We start from the raw sequence: 26855 nt of genomic DNA, 5'->3' as shown, positions 1-26855 counted from the left end.
CTACATCTGTAGTATATTACATAAAAACCTGGTGAGGATAACACATTATAGCCTAAAGTTATTTTAAATTCTTGAAACTAATGAAACATACATTACTAAGAACAGTATGAAGCTAAGAAACTGAAGAAAAGGCAGAACAGAGGAATACAGTGGGGAAATAACACGACATAAACGGCCTTCGGCACCACAGAGGAGTTGAGGTGATTTGGACAAAGAGCGCAACTGACAAAGTAAAATGCTTTTCTGCTGAACCGAGACGCAGAATAAAGGACGTGTAAAATAATGTAAGGGGCTGCTGCTGAGCATTTCATTCCCCAAAAAGAAAATGCCAGAACAATGGCCCCTTTCTTACTACTAACATTTATTATATCAAATCTCCTGTCTGTAAAATAATTTATAAAGAAAAATAAGAACAGACTATAAATCTGCACAATTATTTCAGAAATAAAGTCAAAGTTGAACAAAGAACATTAGAGAAAAGAATGAATTCGGCAGAGACTGTAATCCAGAACTGTATCTTGGTGGGTGACTCGGCTCTGTACAGGCAGCAGCTGAAGAGCAATGATTTTTTTTAAATGTTGCTCCCCTCCCCACCCCCCCTGGCTTGCTCACTTACTGTCCGCCCCTGGCCCTCCATAGAGCCCCTGACCAGCTATCCCCCCCTTTCCCTACACAGAACCCTTTTCAGGTTGCGTCTCTCCCCTTCGTCCCACTCCTGCCACTGACACTTTCCATTAACCCATCCCTCTTCTCTCCCCACAAAGCCTGCCACCTAGTCTCTCCTCCTTTCCAGGTCATGTACCTGCCAACCTACTGCCTCGGCCTTTCCCCTCAATGGAGCCTCTGCCACTCCTCATCTCTGAAAACCCTCTCCCAATAATGAGAGGGGCCTTTCTTGTATGGCGCAAATAATTTCCTGATGGGGCACTGATTATGCACAAATCTCTTTGGTAGTTTGCTACAATGTATCAGTCTGGAGTCCAGGCTGTTTAGCTCACAGATCAATGGCTAGATCAGGGGTCTCAAACTCGGCTGGGTAAGTGGGCCACATATAGAAAAAATGTGAAGTTGACGGGCCGCATAACTTTCACATTTGATACATTACAAAATTATTGTTAATTAGCTATTTGAACTACTATAACACTATGTTACTAGAATACTATATTACTATAATAATAGCGCTAGGTTTAAACTTAACGGAAATTTGCGAGATTTCTCCACGTGCTTATTTCAACAATCCACTTTTACAGTTTGTGTCGCTAAATGCAGTCCGGATGCTCAGTTGGCAGCGTTTGGCAGACACACAAATGTCAAAATTAGGCAGCCCCTTTTTAGATCGTGCCACAGAGCCCTCTATAGATACTGTCACAGCGCCCTCTGTAGATACGGCCACAGTGCCCTCTATAGATACTGCCACAGTGCCCTCTCTAGATACTGCCACAGTGCCCTCTCTAGATGCTGCCACAGTGCCCTCTCTAGATGCTGCCACAGTGCCCTCTGTAGATGCTGCCACAGTGCCCTCTGTAGATGCTGCCACAGTGCGCTCTGTAGATGCTGCCTCAGTGCCCTCTGTAGATGCTGCCTCAGTGCCCTCTGTAGATAATGCCACAGTGCCCTCTGTAGATAATGCCACAGTGCCCTCTGTAGATGCTGCCACAGTGCCCTCTGCAGATGCTGCCACAGTGCGCTCTGTAGATGCTGCCTCAGTGCCCTCTGTAGATAATGCCACAGTGCCCTCTGTAGATAATGCCACAGTGCCCTCTGTAGATAATGCCACAGTGCCCTCTGTAGATAATGCCACAGTGCCCTCTGTAGATAATGCCACAGTGCCCTCTGTAGATGCTGCCGCAGTGCCCTCTGTAGATGCTGCCGCAGTGCCCTCTGTAGATGCTGCCACAGTGCCCTCTGCAGATGCTGCCACAGTGCCCTCTGCAGATGCTGCCACAGTGCCCTCTGCAGATGCTGCCACAGTGCCCTCTGTAGATGCTGCCACAGTGCCCTCTGTAGATGCTGCCACAGTGCCCTCTGTAGATGCTATCACAGTGCCCTCTGTAGATGCTGCCACAGTGCCCTCTGTAGATAATACCACAGTGCCCTCTGTAGATAATGCCACAGTGCCCTCTGTAGATAATGCCACAGTGCCCTCTGTAGATAATGCCACACACAGCCCTTGTAGATAGTGCCACAGACACCCCCAGTAGATAGCTCCAATGGGGCTCCCTCTAGGAGTGTAATCCCCAGCCAGAGCATTGCCGACGCTTTGGCCAGGGATTCCTCTGCTGGAGGAGCCCCTGATGTCAGTCTTCATACACAGTGACGTGAGTGGATCCTCCTAGACCGGAACGTGATGTCAGGGGCAACCCCAGAGCCGGAGTCCCAGAGTGGAGCACTAGTATAGGCTCTGCTCCGGAACTCTGGGGAAGCAGCTGACATCAGTGTCCATATATGGAGAGATATGTCAGGGTTTACCAGAGCTGGAGACCAGGAGCAGAGCCGCTTCTAGCACCCAGCCTGGGATTCCAGCTCTGCTCCTGACATCACTGTTCATATATGGACAGAGATGTCAGGGGCAAACCCAGAGATGGAGTCCCGGGCAGAGCGCTACTAGCGCTACTACTGGGACTCCAGCTGTTCTCCTGACATCACTGTCCAGTTCTGGGGAATCCCTAGACATCGCTGTCCATATGTGGACGGCGATGTGAGGGGATTCCTGAGTCCCGGAGCAGAGCCTATGCTAGCGCTCTGCCCAAGACTCCGCTCTGGGGAATACCCTGACAAAACTGTCCATATATGGACAGCGATGTCATGGAATTCCACAGAGTCCCGGAGCAGAACCTATACTAGCGTTCTGCCCGGGACTCAGGCTCTGGGGAAGCCCCAGACATCACGTGTCCATTCATGGACAGCGATGTCAAGGGATTCCACAGAGTCCCGGAGCAGAGCCTATGCTAGCGCTCTGCCAGGGACTCTGCTCTGGGGAAGACACTGACATCGCGTGTCCATTCATGCACAGCGATGTCAGGGTATTCCACAGAGTCCCGGAGCAGAGCCCATGCTAGCGCTCTGCTTGGGACTCCGCTCTGGGGAAGACCCTGACAAAACTGTCCATATATGGACAGCGATGTCGGGGATTTCACCGAGTACCGGAGCAGAGCCGGGCCGCAAATGACAGCCTCAGGGGCAACATGCGGCCTGCGGGCTGCATGCTTGAGACCCCTGGGCTAGACGATACAATTGTATCCATTTCTCAGCTCAGACCAGGACCAGGTATGTACAGGTTTGTTGCCACTGACTGCAAACAAGAGTGTTCTCATTCACTGACACCATGCAAATATCCTAAAAAAAGACTCGGAATTGAAACATAAAGTGTATTACAGAGTTATATAACTTTTAATTTATACAGTGAGTAAGCTTTATTTATATAAAACTGGAAATGCCTTTAAGACTACATGATAAGTGTAACAGAATAGTGGAGATAACTACAATACGCTAAATTGCAACAGATAATGAATTTAAAAATTCTCCTGTGCACAAAGTATTAGAATATGTGGGAAATATATTGTTTCTCTAACAATAGTACTTATGATAGTTTGATATTTCAGAATGGCTGTTTACTGTTTGACTGCCTGTTGTTAAACATGCTCACCACTGGGTGGCGACCTCAGCCAGCTGCTGAAATAATAGCTCCTCGATATAAAATTGAAGCCAGCTTTACAGATGGTTGGAGGTCTTTGCCTTTTTATTGAGGAAATAATGAAGAGAAATAAATACTTTGCTATGTTAATAGATGACGTTACACTGCGTCTTACAGCACTCAGAACACAAAGAATCCTCAAACTTTAGTGAGATAAATTGGATCTGCTCACAGAGGTACAATATTTGCTGGTCACTAATGTGCTGAATAAAATAGATCATTTGTTCTGCTTATGGTTCTGGAAACACAAAATATTATCATCTTCACCAACCTGTAGGATACGTGGCAATTATTTATCGTGTTCTAGTATTGTTCATGATGTAGCCATCTTTAACTTGGCTCTGATAACTTGCTGCAGCGTGATATCCCACAACAAAAGCCATTGAAAAGTCATTGAAAAAGTCAAGATGAGAGATCATCCCAATGTGAATTTAATGCGTTAAAAGTCAAGGTAAAGACGGCTACATCTGTATATAGTGTACAACATGTTCTGCACAAATATTAGTTTAGGCAGGCTAAGTTAAACTAACAATCCATCTGACCAGCTATCAATCTATATACAGATGTAGCAATCCTGAACTTAACACTGATAACCTGCTGCAGCGTGGCTACTAATCACTTATAGGGTTATTTCCAAATTAGACATTTATTGCACATTCACGAGATATGCCATAAATGTCTCAAAGATGCAGGTCACAGCTTTGGGATCTGCACCTATATCAAGAACGGCGGTCACTCGACACCCATTTTGCCTGGTGTGGCATCACTCGAAACCCTCTCCACTAGTCCTGCTTGGTATCTCTGGCCAGTAGCCACCACACCAGTTTAGTACATAACTATGCTGCTAGGAGCCCGGCTCCCTGCAATGTGTTCGGTCCAGGACTTGCGGCCGAAATACGTTCGTCAATTACGGACGTAATGACCTCGTGTGGATCCAGCCGAAAGAAAAAAAATTGTTTTCTTTCAGGTGTTGCTTTATGCCAAACATTCCCCTAACCACACTCAACAGGATGCCTGGGTTCCCGCATTCCATTTTCATGACTTGAGTACATTTCCTACTATCTTATTTGCTAACATTGTAACCGCTGTGGAGACCACATCCCTGTGAAAACTAGATTAACCTAATTCATAGTTTCCAACATTTGAATTTTTTTTTCCAGGGACACTTAGGGTGTGATGTTTTAACAGGTGTCTTATGGGCGTGGCTTATCTGATGGGGCATGGGTTTTCAGAATTTCTACATACAAATAAACCAACTGCACTAGTTTGGCTGACAACTATTTTGGTAGCCAGTATCTTTCTCTGGTTTTCCGGTTGTATACAGGCAGGTGATGTCTCACTTTATCGCCAGGGCTAGGCGATATGTGCTGATCAATACCGGTAGCGTAAAAACCAGCAGAGACAGTGCCCCTTGTAAATGGTGCTCCACACTGTCCCCAGTAGATAGTGCGACGCACTGCTCCCTGTAGATAATGACACATGGCCCCCCTGTAGATAGTGCCACACACTGCTCCCTGTAGATATTGCCACACACAGCTTCCTGTAGATAATTCCACAGTGCCCCCTGTAGATAGTGGTACACATCTGTTTTTTAGATGTTACAGTGCCCTCTGTGGATAATAACACTGTGCCCTCTGTAGATAGTGTCACACAGCCCCCCTATAGTGCCACACAGCCCCTTGTAGATGGTGCCACAGCCCCCTGTAGATAGTGCCACACAGACCCCTTGTAGATAGTGCCACACAGCCACCTTGTTGATAGTGCCACACAGCCCCCTTGTAGCCCCCTTGTAGAATGTGATGTCAGGAGCAACCCCAGAGAAAGAGTCCAGTACAGAGCGCTACTAGCACTCTGCCTGGGACTCCAGCTCTGCGCTTGACATAACTGTCCATCTATGGACACTGATGTCGGGGGAAACCCTAGAGCCGGAGTCCCAGAGCAGAGCGCTATTAGCACTTATATGGACAGTGAAGTTAGGGGCTCCGTCTATGAGCGGAATCCGAGCACAGAGCATCAGCAATGCTTTGGCCGGGCAGTCCACCGCAGGAGGTGCCCTGACCTGACGTCACTGCCCTTATATGGACAGTGAAGTCAGGTGCTCCATCTATGAGCGGAATCTGAGGCAGAGCATCGGCAATGCTTTGGCCGGGGATTCTGCTGCAGGAGGTGCCATGAGGACACAGATACAATTGAATGTAGCAGTTGCCGGGACAAGTCCCGGGACAGTCATTTGCTGGGACTTGGCAAGTATGCTAATTTGGGTCCCACCAAGGGCCTCATAAAAGCCGCATGGGCTGCCTCTATGGTATGTATGTCCTTCATGTGCAATGTCCTCCAGGATGTTTTTGAGCTTTACTATATCGATTTCACTAGAGGCCAAAAGCAGCATGTAGATTAGAAGCCACAGACCATCATACAACCATTGTCTTTGATATGTAGCGAGGGAAAAAATGAAGCTCCACCATTGTATATAGCTGGAATATGTAAAATTCACCCTGTTTGTAATTTGGTTTGTAATATTATTTTTCAGATACTTACTACATGGAAATTGTGAACAAGTAGGCCAGTTGCCATTAACAGATCTTTTGTTTTATTATAGGTATGGCTTGTGTACCTTAATATATCATCATTAACACAAGTTTTGGAAACCTATAAAGCAAGATTTCAGTAAATTAGTGGATATACATCATGATCAACTCTCTGATAAAAGCAGCGTCAGCACCTACTCATTCCAGCTTTAAGGGTCCCAAATCCTGGAACACACTGATGTGACTATTTTGTCATATCTGATATACTGTGCATGTCATGAAAGGTTGTCATCGGAATAAGGCCTCATGTTCAATACAGAGCTGTGTGCGTGGAGCCCTACAATGGTACATGGAGTCTGTACTACAACTGCATGGTACAGATGTAGCCAAGTTTCACACAACAAAAGCCATTGAAAAGGTTACGTTTAAGTTTCCTGACACTGTGTATTTAATGCGTTAAGTCAAGATAAAGATATAAAGATGGCTACATATTTACCTTTATACAGCATGTAATGTTCGTGGCTGCGGGCTATCAACTCCAACCTCCCCGACAGCCGCAGCCACGAGTCGGCAAGCGCTGGCCCCAGCCTCCTCCTCAGGAGACGCCAATACTCGAATCTACTCACCTCTGCCGGATCCTCTTAAAGGGGCAGCGCGCGCACCGGACCTCATGGACAAACTTTGACCCCTGAGTACCCTGGACTATAAGAGGGGTCCAGCCCCCTAGTTCTATGCCTGAGCGTTGTTGTGTCCTCTATAGTTTGTTTATGCAAATGGTCCCCTAGTGTTTCCTGTTCCTGTATCCTGATCTAGTGCCGTGCTTGCTATAGTCGTGCTGTGCTGGATACCACGCCTCTCTGCTTCTCCACGCCTAACGTCCACCTGCTGCCTAGTTCCTGCCAAGCTACTGTCCGTGCTGCCACATGTACCCTATACACTATAGACTCTGACCTGCGCCCTGTTGGCCAGCTGCCTTACCGCCAAAGCGGTACGGCCCAGTGGGTCCACAGTCCCATCGTGACCCAGCACCTCATTACAGAAAAACTCTCCTCAAGAAACCAATTTAATGTTTTCCTTGTAGCAACAAGATATCTTTAACTGCACACAGTTAAAACAACAAAAATTGGTGAAAAAATACAAAACGATAAAGAAGATATATTGCAAAACTACTAGATTTTAAGTTTCTTGAATATAAGGCCAATGAAAATGAAAAGTGGAGCTACACTTTAAGATTTTTGTTTATGTAACATTAAATATATCTTCTGCCATTGCTTCATCCACCAGAAAACATTGATCCATTCCTGAAAACCCCAGTTGAGCCTTATATTTCTTTTCATCCGCAAAATGAATCGTTAAACAATGAGATTATAACTACATACATTTGCCCATTTCCTATATTACTTTTTAATTTTGTTACTACTTTACAACCTCATTTCTGAGTCAAATAAAGTGATAGATAAAGCCCTATAAACCCTTCCTGCCCCCCTCTGATTTAGCATGTTTCTAGTGTGTAGTTGCCATATGTAAATACTATTTCCTTCACTTGAATGAATTAGCAGCTTCTGCGTGTGCCTCCGTACTGTGTTTGTTTTCTCACATGTGAAGGGAGTTTCCTGCATTTTCAAGTACAAACAGTTCCTAAAATTTTTAACTACAGCTTGGCATGCACACATGTGCTTATTGGCTGCCATTCTCGTCATGTTAGTTACAAGGAAACTGATTGCCCTTAATGACACTCAGAACGACTTGACATGCAATGTTCTCTCACGTCTCTCAGGATCTGGTCCGACCAAATGCGGCTGTCTAGTATTCAGTGTTCTGTGTAGTGTCTATCATATCCTCAAATGGTAACTTTAATGTTGTTTTCATAAGTAAAGCCCACGTTTGGATTTACAGTGTAAAATCTAAAATTGGGAAATATAGAATGTGAATGATCCTATTCATGTTATGTTCCTGGTGAATAAAAATGGAATAATATGTATATAAATTGTATATTATATCTTAATAGGTTTTCTACGCCACTTGCGGCTCATAGTAGTTACTATAGTAAAGTATTTTAACATTTTCATGTAATGCAATCACACTGCACTACCCATTCATAATACTGCTGTCCTCTTATGTAGGAGAAGGATCGCTCATATACCATAAACCTACAAGGTGTGGACCCCACAGTAATCATGTGCTTTGCCTGTATATATATATAAAAATATATAATGGGTGGGGCCTAACTGCTATCATATCTCCCATACACAGCACACATAGAGAAGAGAACAATCCGCCCCCTTGTCTCTATTTATCACATATATAGAAGCTGCAGCAGCATGGAGGAGATTACACAGCAGTACAGACCAGTGTAGCTGAGAATCCAGCACTGGGGGTGAGATATAGAACTTACTAGAAGCTTCAGTGGCATATTTTCTCTAACAAGATATGTTACAAAGTTTCTTATATTCGCCTACACTTTGATTTATGAAGTGTCGCGCCTATTTAAGACTATATAGTAAGAAACTACCACAAAAAAAAGCTAAATAAAATGCTGCTCAAATACCAAAACTTAACCTATAGAATTAAATATAAATACACATTTCTGTATATAGAATGGTTAAGCTAAAATGAGTAAGTAATAGTTTATGTACATGCTCAAGATTGATCAAAGCTGCAGTGAGGACCTTAATAGTTTCCATAGGTTTGTAAATATTAACCCTACACCACAGAGTACCAAGCGGTCCTGCTTAATTTATTCTCATGGAAGAAAGTTCTTTATAGCTGTTAAATACAAAACAAAAGCTTTTTAATAGATCTCTAAGGAACCTGTGTTGTATTGTAATAAATGGCAGATATTTTGCATTTCACCTATAGTACCCTTTCTTCATCTTGAAGTGCTTTCCAAATAGAGAACGTATATTCCATATAGAGAACGTTCATAAGGTTTTCTTCCCAGAATTATAATGCATTTTCTTGTACATGCACTTGGTACATTTAAAAGCACTCATGGAAAGCTAGATAATTTTCTGGTTCACCAGTCCTCTCCACCAGTATGTGACACTCACCATGGTGCCAGTGTTTGACTCACTTAATAGCTATTTGACGCTTACTGTATGTATGTGCGGTGCAGTACTCAAGCTGCCTACTTTAATCTGGTCATATTTCTAGGCTTTTAAAGGCAAAAAAAAAAAGCCATTAGGCAATCTGAATTGGAAATCTAGGAGGAATAAATTGTGAAATGATTATTATCATTTATTAATAACGTACAGGAGAGTGCAGATGGCGAGTAGTAAATATATTACTGTATTGTTCCGGAATTCATTTACAATGAGAGCCAACACTATTATTCCAATCTCTATGTTAACATTCTGTTATTTCAGATGAGTAATCTAAACATAGAAATACTAGAATCTATTGTAAATGTATGGAAATCTTACAACAGCTTAATATGTGATAATGTGTATAAAACACTAGTTCTTTTATATTCTTTCACATCTCATATGTGTATCATTTATTGTAATTTGTATGTAAACATTTTTTACATTTGAAATGACTTAGATAGATAGATAGATAGATAGATAGATAGATAGATAGATAGATAGATAGATAGATAGATAGATAGATAGATAGATAGATAGATAGATAGATAGATAGGATAGATAGATAGGATAGATAGATAGATAGATAGATAGATAGATAGATAGGATAGATAGATAGGATAGATAGATAGAATAGAATAGAATTTCAAAATTGGGAGATACAGAAACAGTGTAGCTCGGTGTGCTACACTTTGTCCGTAACTTCCATTCACTACTATAGAAGTTCTGTAAACAGTGCAAAAAATGTACCAGGCTGTGTCCGGAAAAATCCTGTGGCTATGCCCTAAGTATCTGAGATAGGAATATCCCTTTAAGAAGCAATTGCAAAATCCCTTTCAAAATTAAACAGCATCTCCACTTAACTCCATTAAGTTGAGCAGCAGTAGTCACTGTTTCAATTTCAGTGACTACTATTTCAGTGACTACTATTTCAGTGACTACTATTTCAGTGACTACTATTTCAGTGACTACTATTTCAGTGACTACTGCTGCTCTGCCAGAGACGCTATCAGCACTAGGGTAGTCACAGTCCTCAGCTGGCATTATTTTATGCACCTTGCAGTGTTAATGTTGTTGGCACCATAGAAGCCGCAGCACATGAGGTTTTAGAACCATCATGGAAAATGAAGATGTCCTAAGAACTAAGAAGTTCACACGCACAATGTCTAAATGGGATTTTATAGAATTTAATTTACCAACATGTAACATCTAGCTGCAGCAGTAAAACGCACAGCTCCCAAAATGTAGCGTTATGTCAGTAAATGGCCATTGATGATGATGATGATGGTGGCTACTAGTGCCCATTGGTCATTGTGTCTATCAGAGCAGTAGCCACTGAATCAAGGGGACCCATTTGTTGCTAGGCAACCTTCTGTTTAAGTAAAGACATCCTTTAAGAGCTTTATTTTCAATGGTCTGGTCAAAGTTCCTTCTTAGTACTACTGGCTTTAATTCTGACGTGTATGTCAACATTTGTGACATTTGCAGCCCCCACTTTAACGCCTTGGCTTACCTGCTCCAGGTGATGATGGTTCAAACACACTAGAAGAATCGCTGCAAGCATTGGACGCTTGTTCTAAGAGTTTCTTCTTTGAACTTCCATCAGCAGACTTGTGGGATTTCTTTTTATTTTTCACGAGAATTTTATACTTCAGTTCCATAGGGCTGGGAAGAGGGACCCCTGATTCCAGCTATGTAATAAAAAAAATAACAATCATCATTAAAAGATAGAAAAAAAGATATAAAACATGAAAACTAAGAGCGAACACAAATACTGTAGTAACAAGTGTGGCCAATAGATGGGGATACAGAGCCAAACTATTCTCCAGTTCTCTTCTACCAGACCGATGCCGACAGTAATGCTGCAAACTTTTTAGGGCAATAGGAATTCAGACTGGAGCGTAAAGGGGTCATCAATAATTTATAACCCAAATATGAAGAGCTTATAAATAGCAACCAGTTAGATTCTAGCTGTCCATTTGTAAGAGAATGTTTGAGAACACCATTTTCCCTTTTTTGTTTTTTTTCTGTGCTAGCTGGGATGGTGTGACATCATGTTGATGTCCTATGTGTGTAAGGCTTCGTTCAAATCTGCGTCAGGGCTCAGTTGCGTCGGAGCTTTCCGTCGGAACGGTGACAGATCCGGTGCCAATGGTTTCAGTTTGTCTCCGTTGTGCAAGGGTTCCGTCGTTTTGACCGGATGAATACCGTAGTCGACGGAAAGCTCCGACGGAACGGAGCCCTGACGCAGATGTGAACAAAGCCTAAGGCTGTGTTCACACTGAGTTTTTTGCAGGAGGAAAATTCCTCCTGCAAAAACTGCTCCAGACGTTTTTTGCAAAGTGGTTTGACAAAAACTCGTCAAAACACTCGTCAAGGTGTTTTTTTACTCTTTCTGACTGATTGAAATGGGGTTTTGGAGGCGGAAACCGCCTCACGATGGGTCATGTTGCTTTAACGCAACGCATTTTTTTTTACTCACGGTTTTTTGACGAGTTTTGCAGAGTGGTTTCAAAAACTCTGTGTGAACAGGGCCTAATATGCGCTTTTTTGTTTTGTTGTTGTAATTTGATGTATTGTTTATGTAATAAAAGGTAAAAATAAATAAATAAATAATTTATAACCCAAATATGAAGAGCTTATAAATAACAACCAGTTCGATTCTAGTTGTCCATTTGTAAGGGAACGTTTGATAACATTAACCCAGTGAATATTTGTCATTTAAACATTTGTCATGTAAATATGTGATTTATTGATTTATTGTAATTAATTCATTAAATTATTAAGACTGCTAAAGTTTTATGTATACAATGAGTGAATCGGGGTATATTCATTATCATCCATGGATTTGACAAAAATGCTCAAAATTAAATGGGAAATATGCGAGTAAAAATGACACAGTCGTGGCAGGGCCTATACAGGGGGCCGTATGGTGGTACACAAAATCCATACTAGGGAGTGTGCCGACATACGGTGCTCCATACGACGCTCCATACGGCACCATCTTTCACATATACGTCTGTAATACGGCATCTGATGGGACATGGTGTTTTTTTTTTCAGTGGGAATTATTTAGAATCTGACATTAAAAAAAAAGAACCTCTGAGGAACAATAGGGTCCTATGGAAGTGTATGAGTGCCCTATTACAGCTCTGTACAACTGTGAGGTAGTCTGGAGCCATAATACAGCCATGTGCATAAGCACTAAGCCCAGGGCTATATGGCAACAACTACAAAATGCAATGTCGGAACTTAGAAACATTACATCCCATGATCATCTTCAGATTGATTGTGCTGTGTAGCCCCAGGCAAGATCACAGATTGCTTTTGCCAGCCTTGTTTTGTCATAATCAGAAAAATATATAGATATTGATATATAGCAAAAGCGAACAGCACTGTATGTCTAGGACATTTACTGACACATATTTTTTTCTTTTTAAGTAACATTTGGAGAATAATTTACATGCAATGTATAATTTCCAGGGATGAAGTCATGAAAGATTCCCAAAGGGATAGTGACGTGGTGGTCTAAAAAGGGAACCTGAATGATACTGGTATTTAACAATATAGCATAATCAATTTCCAAATGAATACATGAAAAAACATACAGATTAGGCCCTGCTCACACCTGCATTGGAGGCTTCGTTGCAGAAAGCATCGTATACGGGGTCCGTCAGGTGCTGGTTCTATCCGTCATACAACGGGTCCAGAACTACACCCTGGTTACCGTTATAAATGGAAACCATGATGCAGATGTGAACAGAGCCTTATATACTCAGAAACATACGCTAATGCAATGACTGGACCTGCCCAGAGTATCACAGTTTTACATTACAACCCCTTTCTTGCTAGTCTAACCATTGGCGATCCTGGAATTCTACCAAAAGCAGTCATAAGAAAACCGCTCTGATGAAATTAAATCAATAGCTTTTTGGAAGGTTGAATAACGGCAATAGTTTTTCCTTTACCAGTGTTTTTCAATGTTATCCCTTCAAGCCTCAAGGCCATACATTAAAGGGGTCATCCGCTTCACACAATTCCTTTTTGTTAGAAGATTTCCCGAACAATAAAAATGCAAGATGTACTGCTGCTAGGATGACTAGCGATCAGTTGTAATCTGTGAAAGAACAGGGCAACTAGCCCTCAATTATCCTGCAGCGCCACCACAGGAGAAATGAAGCATTTCAGGGTTTCCACTGAAATCACCACATGCTGGATGCTAGAGACTAAAACAGTTAAAAAAGTATTAACAATGCACAATATTATCTTACTGGATTCTTCTCCAATGGTTCTGTCAACAGACCGTCCCCAAAGATTTGCTTGCAGTATTCAGCCATCTTTTCCTGTTGTTTTGGGCTGTAAAATAATGAAACATAAAGTCTATTAGAAAATAAGCCCATATTTGTTTTTTACAACATAACTTAAATTAATATAATTTGGTTTCGCTAATCGAATGTGATCATTGTAATTCAGTTTTTGACTGTTAGACTGGGCAAATTAAGGACTGTCCCGTGTTTATTCTGTTTTAACCCACTAATGACCAGGTCTGAAAGGGCCTTACTGACCAGATCCATTTTTTGTTTCTGCCTCCCTGAATTTCAACTTTGTATCATGCGGGATAATTTGAAGTTTTTTCTTTTGGCGCAGTTTAGGGGCACATATAAATGACTGTGTAATTAATATAATTTTTTTGTTACTAAAGAAAAAAAAAATGTTGTCATTGTTTTTTTTATTTTTATACCATTCACATTTAAGACTTAATAACCTGTTAAATTATTGTTTCAGGCTAAGGGCTTGTCCACGCTCAACGCAATTGCTGCAGAAAATTTCTGCAGAAATTCCATTGAACTTTCCGCAGTAGGAATTGACATGCTGCGATGTGAAAATTACGCACTGCAGATCAATTTCTGCACGGAAATTTAATGCAGCGCGTGGATGAGATTTGTTAAATCTCACCCACTGTGCTGCGACTGTATTCTTCCGCAATTCCGGACAGAAAAAACTCAGCAATTCTGCAGCGTGTGGATGAGCCCTAATACGGTTGTGTGTATACCTAATATGTGTGATTTTTAAAATTTATTTTATATGTAAATGCATGTATAATACCATTTATTTTACACAAAGAAAATTCAAATTTTATTTTCTTCTTTTCTGGCATTTTTTTTAAATTATTATTTCATTTTTTACATTTATTTTTTAATCCAATGAAGGGATTACTATTTACACCTTAATTTTATACGTATAATGTATTAGCTTTGCCCTAACAGCAGGCTAACTGAAAAGACAGAGATAGAATACCTATGAAGACATATATAGACAACAATACTAGAAGTGTAAATAGCCATAGTACAAGTAAAGAACTAACCAATATAAAAAAAATATCTCTTTATTTGGAAAATATTTAAAAACATACATAGACCATCACATACAATATAAAACAACACATAATAAAAATGTGACCGATCCGAAAAAGCGACATGAATCTACATACCCCAATAAAGAGCATATCACAAGTGAGATATATATATAGCTCTACGGGTTGATTCCAGGGTGTTATACCCAAACAGCATACCAATTGAATAGATAAGACCAAAAAAGAAACAATAAATGCTGGGAGACAATGGAATAATGAGAAAATACAAAAATACTTTATTGACATGGAATACACTATGTGATGATAAAAGAATCCATAAACCAACAGTAAAAACACGGATACTCGACTGAATGTATACTTTGTATAAAGACCCTTTGACCTCAACCTTACACCACCCCCAGACGAAGGCATTAGCGCCGAAACGCGCGTTGGGGAGGATCCCGGCTGAATTCACCTTGTTTATTCATAATGGGTATGTGAGACTTTCACCCCTCTGATGCAAATTTACCTTGTTTCACTTCTATCTTGTACTTGCTCGTTTTACTTGTATGTATAGCGATATATGTAATGCTGAGGTCAGTGGACCATGATTATTTTATCAGCATTGCGAATTGGTTTGGGTTGTGACCTCTGCTTGTAGGGTTATGCAGTTTATATTACCTTGCATATAAACATATATATATTTTGCTTACCCGTTCAAGCAGACCACATTACCACATTACTATATACATATATTAAAACAGTATTTAGTGAAATCATTTCCATCTAGGGAGTTTATATATTTCATGCACCGTTTTGTATGTATTTCAGTATACATTCAGTCGAGTATCCGTGTTTTTACTGTTGGTTTATGGATTCTTTTATCATCACATAGTGTATTCCATGTCAATAAAGTATTTTTGTATTTTCTCATTATTCCATTGTCTCCCAGCATTTATTGTTTCTTTTTTGGTCTTATTTATAATAAAAATGTGGTAGTGGTATCTGGGAGCAACAAATGTATCATATTATATACATCCATGGAATCAAACAGTGTATTGTCAAGGTATTGACAATACTGTACAAGAATACCTCAACAGTTAACAGTGTATTACATATGTACACACTGGACAAAAAATACAAATGACAGCGTCAGAGAGACTGATCCAAGATATAAAAAATATATAAAGTCAGGATCAGATCCATGTCAAATACCAACCCATATTCTGCATGTCTGCCCCTAAATGAGTCAACCACAGACCACACCAAGACACCTCTAACTGAAAAGACAGCCCTGAGGTCCTTTCCAGGTCCTTTCTAGGTGACTACTGGCTGACTGGAGAGAGGTTCCCCAGTCTCCGATCGGGTCACCGCAAAACCCAGTGAACAAGATCGAATGGGGACGTTACCATTAGATCATGCCGCGATCACGGAACGACAAAGACCTAGGTTTTAGAGCAAATCAAGACCTGTTATGATCACTCTCATTTAAAAGGTGGTGGTCTCCAACCTGTTCCAAAACTACAACTTCCAGCATGATCTGACCGCCTTCGGCACAAGGCTGAAAAGATTTATGATAACCAATACAGTTCACATAAACACATCCAATGATCTTTTGTAATTCAAGATCAGTAAAATAATTATTAAAATATAAAGATATATACATTAAACCAGATTAAAATCATCTTAATGATTTATTTTCATTCTGCCATGTCAGACGCAAAACAGGCAATTTATGAGTCGTCGTCCCCCTCCTCCATAATCTCTAGTCTGGATTGTGAGTGCTACATATAACTGACAATGTTTGGCTTGAGGGCCCAGGAGACATGTGTCTCACTGCGGAGCTCTCTCTGCTGACCACACAGGACTGTACAGCAGGCAGCCGTGCAAAGTCATTCTGACAAAATCCTCTAGGAGAGATCCGACTATCCATGACTGTTAAATTGACTTCCTGGGAGAGGACAGATGGATCTCAGCAATTGTGCAATGGTAAATATATTCGTTATAAGCCCAATAGTCTTCCCCAATTGCCTTTCCTCTGCTCTGTCCTCCTGGAAAAATAACTGAAACGACATGAATTCAGAATCTCAGGAGGAACAAATAGTAGACATAACCTAGTTTGCTTTGCAACTAATACCCATGAACAGAAGGGTTGTCCCATCGGGGAAGTAGGCAGCAGATGGGTATATATTGGATTATTATATATAACAAAAAATGTGCATACACTATGTTTAACTACTTTAGTAGTTTCTGCTTCGATGTCAACTTATTGCTCTCAATTTTGAAGAAGGAATACTTTAAAAATGTTTTCTGGTTTTATGACAATTAAAGAGGCTCTGTCGCCAGATTATAACTTGACTATCTCCTACATAATCTGATCGGCGCTGTAATGTAGATAACAACAGTGGTTTTTATTTTGAAAACTATCATTTTTGAGCAAGTTATGAAAATTTTAGATTTATGCTAATTAGTTTCTTAATGCCCAACTTGGCGTTTTTTACCTTTTGACCAAGTGGGCGTTGTAAAGAGAAGCATATGACGCTGACCAATCAGCGCCTCTTAAGCTTAATCATTGTATAATGAAAAGCTATGGAACTTTCTAACATTTTTGTTTTAATTCCACACCATTTTCAAAATTTCTGCTTGCTTAATACCTATACAGGTCTAGTCCTGCTCTCAGCTGAGGAGTGCATTTGATTGTATCCGTTCTAGCTAAACCCCTTGAAATAAACATCATTGAGTAAAGGCCATCATTATAGCAAACTCATTGGGATTCGTACTGCGCGTGTATTTAGCTAACAAAGTGGCAAACATGAAAGAGAAGGTGCCCTAAAGCAAAGGCCAGGATAGAAGGGCTTGTTGTATGTTTCCCCTCTGCCTTTTACATGACCTTGGACCAATACCTCACCAACTTGTCTGTTAACAATGCGATTTCTCTGGAGAGGAGTCCTGCAAAGTTTTTCTTTTTTTTGTCCTAATAAAAATGTGAGTGACATTATATACAGGGTGGGCTCGATCTACAGTGGTCGGCTCTATCTACAGGGTGGGCTATATACAGGAGTGGGCTATATGTGGAGCACTATAGGGGGAGCTATATATGAGGCACTATATACAGGGGTGGGCTATATGTGGAGCTCTATAGGGGAAGCTATATGTGAGGCACTATATACAGGGGGGCTATATGTGGGACACTATCTACAGGGAGCTGTATGTGGGGTACTATCTACAGAGGCTCTATGGGGGTCACTATCTACAGGGAGAAGTATGTAGGGCACAATCTACAAGGGGCTCTATGGGGGCACTATCTACAGGGGACACGGTGTGTGTGTGTGTGTGTGTGTGTGTGTGTGTGTGTATGCGTGTGTGTGTGTGTGTGTGTGTGTGTGTAGGACACAGTGTATGGCACTATTAGATTTAGGGGTACAGTGTCTGGTACCATGAGAGATTTATCTTTGTTTATAGCTGCAGAAATGTTTGAAAAGTGAGAAGCTGAAGACATCTGAGCAGAAATCTGCAGAAATGGGCTGTGGCCGGGAGAAGTCGTCATAGAGGTCTGGACCGGAATAGAGAAGAAAAGAGAAAAAGAAGAACTAGAATCGGACGTCACCTGTGTGTCACTTAATGTAAATGGTTATTCTGCCTCTAATCAGCACTGTAGTCACTGTATGATCTGCAGCGAGATGATGGGTGGTATGATTTTTTTTGTGAAACAGTATCTCCCAGCATATCCTTACCATTGTTTGGGCCATGCTGGGAGCTATATACAATTTAGTGCAAACCTATATGGCAGGGGTTGCACTAAACTCAGATGTATTTGTACTGGTGTTGTATTTATGTACTGATCTTGTTTCTTGTGCTGTATATATGTACTTATATTGGTTCTGGAGCTGTATATATGTAATGAGCTTGGTTCTGGAGCTGTATATATGTAATGAGCTTGGTTCTGGAGATGTATATATGTAATGAGCTTGGTTCTGGTGTTGCATATAGAATTGTATTTCTTGTAAAATGTACAAATGGCTTTATGCTCGAGTTACAAAAAAACAAAAACAGAAAACCCCTTTAATAGTGTTTAGGAAGGTTAAATATACTTGTTTGGACATTTCATAACCTGCAGCCTGAATAACTTTATTGATTGGCGATTTACATTTCAGTAATCTTATTGTCTGCATGTTAATCTCCGTCTTTATTCTCATTGGTTATTTTCCATCTGTGCCCTGTATTTCTCTGTCTCTACCTCATACCCATTTCCTCAAATTGTTTTATATGCAGGAGACAGAGCAAGTGAAATGAAACATTTCACGAATGCCTGTAGTCTCAGAAATAAAACATCAAAATAGTCTGATGTATGTAACGGCAACGTTTTCATTTATTTTTATATTGTCTTTTCATTCTCTGCCAAAAATAAGAGGCATATGGCATCTCAAAACATTACCTATTTGTTCACTTCACAGATTTCAAATACTTTCTAAACATACATACAGCACAAACACATCCGTATGTACTGATCTCTATCTTCTAATATAAATCAGATTAAAAGATTTAGAACAAATACCTGTGCCAAGTTAAAAGAATAGAGTGAATTTTAATACTTATAGAAGTAGCAGAGAGGATGGAATACATGACAGCATGATTTCCGAATAATGGCAGTGTCTTGTAAAACACATTACTTTGAAGCAGGTAAACAAAGGAACTTGTTAGAACTTTTGATTTCCATGCACTGAAAGGAAAAATGTCATGCACTAGTGGACATGACATATACAAAAAATGCCTTCAAAATAAGAAATACTGAACTCCTTCCAAACTGGTAAAAGGGAAGTTTCTACCATAATTCATATAAAATATACAGTATTAATGAAAAAGATGGCCATAAATGTGACAATTATAAACGGTGCGGTTATTCCGTTGATATGGTGGAAAAAGTAATATCATGGAAAGCCATCCAGGTGTGTCATTTGCCTTCATAGGACGTTCTTGGTTGATTTGTGGCTAACCCTTGCCCCTGTTTCAGCATATACTCTTTATTGAAGCCAGCATTTAGTTTACTTATACATATTAAATTGGTAATTAACCTTAAAGTATCTTCTGACATGTCAAATATATAATTGAAGAGTACAGAGATCTTTCTAATAATCTTTTTACACCTAGGCCTGAAACAAGGACAAGGGGGCATCCTCTACGTCTAACGGAAAAAAACGTTTCACCACCGTCACAGACAGGGATTCTTTACTGTGAGAGCAGTGAGACTATGGAACTCTCTGCCACAGGATGTTGTGATGGTTGATTCTTTACTGTGAGAGCAGTGAGACTATTGAACTCTCTGCTACAGGATGTTGTGATGGTTGATTCTTTACTGTGAGAGCAGTGAGACTATTGAACTCTCTGCTGCAGGATGTTGTGATGGTTGATTCTTTGAGAAAATTCATGAAGGTTCTTGATGCCTTTCTTGAAAAATATAATATTACGGGTTATGAGTACTGGAGATGGGACGTTGATCCAGGGATTAATTCTGATTATTAAAATTTTAGTCGGTGAGGAATTTTCCCCCTGATGAGGCAATTGGCATCAACCTCATGGGGGAATTTGCCTTCCTCTGAATCAACACAGTAGGATTATAGGTGGGACTTGATGAACCTGTATTTTTTTTTTTTCAACCATATCAACTATGTAACAGTGATTTGTCAGAGATTAAAGGGACTGTTCTGTAAAGCAAGACAAAAACTTCAATGTACTGGTCCATATTGTTTCAGATAGTGCAACACTTTGGCTTTCTCAAGCTTCACCTGCAGTCTTCACCTACATGAAGATTAGATTATATGTGAAACAATTTGGATGGGATTTGTAGTCTTCTTGATGGCTGATACTAGGTTTGGAATGGTTGATGGTTCCTGAATTGACGGTTTCACAATCATCTGGATTAACAAGCTGAATGAAGAGGTGTACTGATCTGTGAAGTCCTAAAACCCCTCTTGAGCTAGACAGAGATGCAGTAGCACAAGAAATGTGTCAGAAATTTCTTGTGATGGATATCACCAAATATTAGTGTGATCTTCTAACATGTCAGTAGGACATGAGAGAAGATGGATTTCTTTTTTAATGGGTAAGAAAGTCACTCCCAATTGTATATCTTCCTGCATCTCCTGTTTAAAACGTACACATTTTATGCCACTAAAATCTGTTAACAAGCCACGATGCCCTAACAAAGTAAAAACAGTGTATGGCATCGCCTGTACTCACAATACTCAACAGAGCACTGCATAAACTTTATTCTAGCAACCCGTGAGAGTGTCTTAGCGCCCACCTATGACAGTTGTCTCAATGGCATGACAGAAGGTTTTTTTTACTGGGAAAGATATGGTAAACATACAGTGATTATAGATGTACAGTATTTACAATCAGATGCCCTACACTGTATATAGCATCTGATCACCGGTTAATAAGAGAGTTGTGAAATGGTTCCTATCTATAGTTTACATAGAAATGTAGGTATAACCAGAAAATCCTAATACGGATGTAGCCAAGTTTAACTTGACTCTGATAACTTGCTACAGCATGATATCACACAGCAAAAGCCATTGAAAAGGGCAAGTAAATTTTTTTGTCATTGTGTATTTAACATGCTCAAGATAAAGATGGCTACATCTGTACATGGGCTCGCTGTATATACAGATTTACAATTTGGATTTATAATCTATGACCTGATTATTTTAGGATGTACTGATTTCAGAACGTAAAATGATCACAATGCTAATGTTTTCCTCCACATTGGCTTGGTGCACATCGAAACATCATTTTCTGATGGAACGTTCAAAATTGTACTACAGGACAGGCAAATACTCACAACACTAGAATGTGTGTGAGACACAGAAACAAGCACACTCTGCAGAAACTAGTGCTAGTGCATTAAAAGTAGCTAGAAGTAATTGTACTACTTACGAGTCCACGTGATTTTCAAAGGACAGGAGAATTGGGTACGGTGAGGTCTTAAATGCACATTCAGCAATAGCTTCTATAACTTCCTGAAATTAAAAGACATGTTTAATACATTTGTCCTTAAGCATATATGTTATTTCAGACCATTCTGTCTGTGTAAGAAAAGTTGAGGCAATGACAGAACTAGAAATGAAATGAAATCCAGGTACAGGCACTGTAGGTAAACAGGAGAAATAGCACGGTCAGTGACTTTTAAAGGACTTAGCCGAAGGCGTCCTATTTTAGAACATGAGCTTCTAGTTTATTCAAAGGAAAGCTACTTTTCTTAGACATTTCTCTCTCTCTTCAGTGCAAAAGTGGAAGTTATCGCGAGTCATAGAGTAATAAAATGAGAACATGGAAACTACAGTATACTGTATATGACTGTCACTGACTGGAGTCTGTACTAGAGCAACTATTTATTGTAGGGTTAAATAAGTAAAAAAAAAAAAAAAAGGCCTTGCTTATATCTTGCTTCTCTGTGGAGATGTGATTGCTGAAAGAGGCTCTGTCACCACATTATAAGTGGCCTATCTCTTACATAATGTGATTGGCGCTGTAATGTAGGTAACAGCAGTGTTTTTCATTTAGAAAGACGATCAATTTTCACCAAGTTATGACCTATTTTAGCTTTATGCTAATGACTTTCTTAATGCCCAACTGGGCGTGTTTTTACTTTTGACCAATTGGGCGTTGTGGAGAGAAGTGTATGACGCTGACCAATCAGTGTCTTACACTTCTCTCCATTCATGTAATCAGCACAGCGTGTGCTGTCACTTACACCCACATAAACGTTACTGAAGTGTCTTGAGAGTAAATAGACATCGCTTCCAGCCAGGACGCGAGATCTCGCGAGATCACGCTGTAAATGACAGCAAGCGTGATCTCGAGTAAGTGACACACATTAACGTTACCGAAGCGTCGGGAGTGTTTAATAGGCATCGCGTCCTGGCTGGAAGCGATGTCTATTTACTCTCAAGACACTTCAGTAACATTTATGTGGGTGTAAGTGACAGAACACACTGTGCTGAATGCATGAATGGAGAGAAGTGTATGACGCTGATTGGTCAGTGATTGGTCAGCGTCATACACTTCGCTCCACAACGCCCACTTGGTCAAAAGTAAAAACATGCCCAGTTGGGCATTACAAAACTCATTAGCATAAAGCTAAAATAGGTCATAACTTGGTGAAAATTGATCGTTTTTCTAAATAAAAAACACTGTTGTTATCTACATTACAGCGCCAATCATATTATGTAGGAGATAGGGAACTTATAATGTGGTGACAGAGCCTCTTTAAGGTTACAGGCTGAAAGCCTAATGCTGCACTACTGAGGTATTCTTATGCCATTTCTTGATCTGATTCCTGGCAGGTGCAGTGTTATCATGAGATCTTGTGTAAAATTAAATCACCAAACATATCAATATCTACATACATCCTTCCTAGCTTTAAAAGTGGCAGTTACGTGTGCGTGTGTGCGTGTGTGCATGTGTGTGTGTGTGTGTGTGTGTGTGTGTCTATCAAGGTCCCCATAACAACACTGCACCAGACATAAATCAGAAGGGAACACGTCATCAGAATCTCTCAGTACTGCAGTGTCCAACTTTGGGACTGTAACGACATACACTCACAGGTCAGTATAGAAACAAGACATTAAATACCACATTGTACATTCTTAATGTGCACTGAAGGGCACCTCTTCATGTAGGTCTCCTTTAAAGCTGGGTTTTTACAGTAAGACTTTAGTGTGCTTTTTGCCATAATTACTGCAAAATTGTGGTAAAACGCTGTGGTTTTGCCACGACTTTGCAAAAACAACTGCGTTTTGCCACTGTTTTGCGGTAATCACGGCAAAAAACACACCAAAATTGCAGTGTGACAACCCAGCCTCAGGTTTTCTAGGATGCTTTTTTTCAGAAACATTGCCACTCTTGTCCGTCGACTAGGTTGTCTAGTTTAGAAAACCCATTTTCATATACCTTGTTAGGGAATTTTATTTTAAAGGCTATGAACACCTTTGAGGGCATTTTTTTATTTTTAGTAAATAAATTAGTCTGGGTTTAGTGTAACTTTGTAATTCGTTTTTTTAAAAAAATCATTTTACTTTTGGAGATACAGCTGTTCGGTATTCCCTATACAGAATAGCTGCATCGCTCGTTTTACACTGAATCCGTCAGTCCAGTCTGTGACACGCAGGATCCACCTGTAAACTATCACATTTAAATTCATAACTTAGATGTGATCGATTACAGGTGGATCCTGCGTGTCAGAGACACGCAGAACCTTTAGACACTGAACCCGTCTGGTCTGCGGGACTGACGGATTCAGTGTAAAACGAGCGATGCAGCTGTTCTGCATAGAGAATACAGAACAGCGCTATCTCCAAAAGTAAAATGATTTTTTAATGAAGACTAATTACAAAGTTACACTAAACACACTTCCTAATCTGCCCTCAAAGTTGTTCATAGCCTTTAAAGGGGTAATTACATCTCAGACATTAATGGAATATACATAGGGTATATACATAGGATATGCTATAAATGTCTGATAGATTTGAGTCCCAGCTCTGTAATCTGCACCTATCTCGAAATCAGAGACTCAATAGCAAGATGGCTAGGATTACAGAAACAGCCAAACCCGCTGAGCTACAATGTTTCCGTAACTCCCTTTGAAGGTAATGGGAGTTATGAAAACAGCAATCTACACTGTTTCCGTAATTCCAAAGTTCTGGTAACAGTGTAGCTTGCTGTGCTACTTCAATTCACTTCTTTGGGAGTTCCAGAAACAACGTAGATGAAGAAACTCAGAATTCGGAACTCTGAACTTCCGGAATTCAGACGATCTTTGTACTACTTCCCCAACTGAGGTTTCAAGGATTAGAAAAAAATGGGCTGCTTTTTTCCCACAAACAGCGCCTCATCTGCCTATTGGCTGTATCTGGTATTGCAGTTCATCTCCGTTCAAGTGAATGGAGCTGCAATACAAGTCACAGCCTATGGAGAGATGTGGCACTATTTCTGAAAAAAATCACATTGCTTTTTCTAATCATGGACAACACTTTCAATTTCGACTAAGGTGGTACTGCAAGGACATGGAACACTTACTGCCAGGGTTCCCCACAGAGTACCGATGGCTGGGAATCCCAGCAGGGGGACACTTCATTGTCAGCATATTTGCTTGGGGATTCTTCTAACATGTAGGGATTGTAAGAAGGGAACAACCTCTTTATTGACGCTGAACAGCAATACCAGGCTCAGCGCATGGACAAGAATGGCACAGTCTCTGGAAAAAAAAGCAGACCCTTTTTTCTAATCCTAGACAAACCCTTTAGTTGGCCAGTCACATAATCGATTAGGCTGGGTTCACACGACCTATTTTCAGACGTAATGGAGGCGTTTTACGCCTCGAATTACGTCTGAAATAATGGCTCCAATACGTCGGCAAACATCTGCCCATTACTTTCAATGGGCTTTACGATGTACTGTGCCGACGACCTGTCATTTTACGCATCACTGTCAAAAGACGGCGCGTAAAATAACAGCCTCGTCAAAAGAAGTGCAGGACACTTCTTGGGACGTAATTGGAGCAGTTTTTCATTGAGGGTATGTGCACACGCTAGCTGTCATTTACGTGTGAAAAGACAGACTGTTTTCAAGAGAAAACAGCTGCCTCGTTGCACACGTAAATGCTCCTCCTCGCATTTTGCGAGCCGTCTGAGACGCTCGTAAATCTTGAGCTGTGCTTCATTGAGTTCAATGAAGAACAGCTCAAATTACGTGGCAAAGAAGTGCCCTGCACTTCCTTGCCGAGGCAGTCCATTTACGCGTCGTCGTTTGACAGCTGTCAAACGACGACGCGTAAATTACAGGTCGTCTGCACAATACGTCGGCAAACCCATTCAAATGAATGGGCAGATGTTTGCCGACGTATTGGAGCCCTATTTTCAGACGTAAAACGAGGCATAATACGCCTCGTTTACGTCTGAAAATAGGTCGTGTGAACCCAGCCTGAGGGTATGTTCACACGAGGGCATCCGTAACGGCTGAAATTACGGGGATGTTTCAGCCTGAAAACATCCCCGTAATTTCAGCCGTAACGGCATGTGCAGGCGCTTGAACGCCGCATCAATTACGGACGTAATTGGCGCTGCTATTCATTGAAGTCAATGAATAACGGCTCCAATTACGGCCAAAGAAGTGACAGGTCACTTCTTTGACGCGGGCGTCTATTTACGCGCCGTCATTTGACAGCGGTGCGTAAATTACGCCTCGTGTGAACAGACAAACGTCTGCCCATTGCTTTCAATGGGCAGATGTTTGTCAGCGCTATTGAGGCGCTATTTTCGGACGTAATTCGGGGCAAAAACGGCTGAATTACGTCCGTAAATAGGCCGTGTGAACATACCCTAACTCTATTGAAAACAGCTCCAAAAACGCCTCAAAAAACGCCTGAAAAAAAGCCTCAAAAGCAGCTCCAAATTTCATTTTCAGCTTAAAAAACGCCTGAAAATCAGAGGCTGTTTTCTCTGAAATCAGCTCTGTATTTTCAGACGTTTTTTGTTAAGCGTGTGAACATACCCTTAGGGTATGTGCACACGATGAGAGGCTTTTACGTCTGAAAAGACAGACTGTTTTCAGGAGAGAACAGCTGCGTCGTTTCAGACGTAAATGCTGCTCCTCGTATTATGCGAGGCGTCTTTGACGTCTGTAATCTTGAGCTCCTCTTCATTGACTTCAATGTAGAATGGCTCAAATTACGTTGCAAAGAAGTGTCCTGCACTTCTTTGCCGAGGCAGTCAATTTACGTGTCGTCGTTTGACAGCTGTCAAACGACGACGCGTAAATTACAGGTCGTCTGCACAGTACATCGGCAAAAGCATTCAAATGAATGGGCAGATGTTTGCCGTCGTATTGTAGCCCTATTTTCAGACGTAAAACGAGGCATAATACGCCTCGTTTACGTCTGAAAATAGGTTGTGTGAACACAGCCTTAGAGTTGATCGATTAACAAATGGCTATACTTTGGGTTGCATGTAGCCAAATTTGGAAGCATTTAGATTTCCATCATTTTAGTCTATTTTTGGCAGTCAGTAACAGGTAAATATCTAGTAGAGGCAGCAAACAATTCGTTACCAAATAGACTAGATGTCAACATACCTGTACTAATTATGTTTTTTTTTTATTATTATTGTGACCACCCTCCTCACACCCATTTTTATGAGCCT

At 40.8% G+C, this 26855-nt stretch overlaps 1 protein-coding gene across 1 annotated transcript in view; it reads right to left on the bottom strand.

The window, feature by feature from the left end:
• The window catches only part of PLCB1 (phospholipase C beta 1), a 612909-nt gene that overhangs the window by 157845 nt on the left and 428209 nt on the right, over nucleotides 1-26855 (bottom strand). Inside the window, exons 12-14 of the mRNA XM_075863061.1 lie at nucleotides 21595-21677; nucleotides 13577-13661; nucleotides 10819-10996 (exon numbers count right to left, since the gene is read on the bottom strand). Coding sequence (XP_075719176.1) covers nucleotides 10819-10996; nucleotides 13577-13661; nucleotides 21595-21677 — 346 coding nt within the window. The remainder of the gene's footprint in view (nucleotides 1-10818; nucleotides 10997-13576; nucleotides 13662-21594; nucleotides 21678-26855) is intronic.

This window comes from Rhinoderma darwinii, chromosome 4, assembly GCF_050947455.1.
Source record: "Rhinoderma darwinii isolate aRhiDar2 chromosome 4, aRhiDar2.hap1, whole genome shotgun sequence".
NCBI classification, from domain to species: Eukaryota; Metazoa; Chordata; class Amphibia; order Anura; family Rhinodermatidae; genus Rhinoderma; species Rhinoderma darwinii.
The sequence above is the reverse complement of the archived record's forward strand: the minus strand, read 5'-3'. Positions and strand labels throughout refer to the sequence as shown.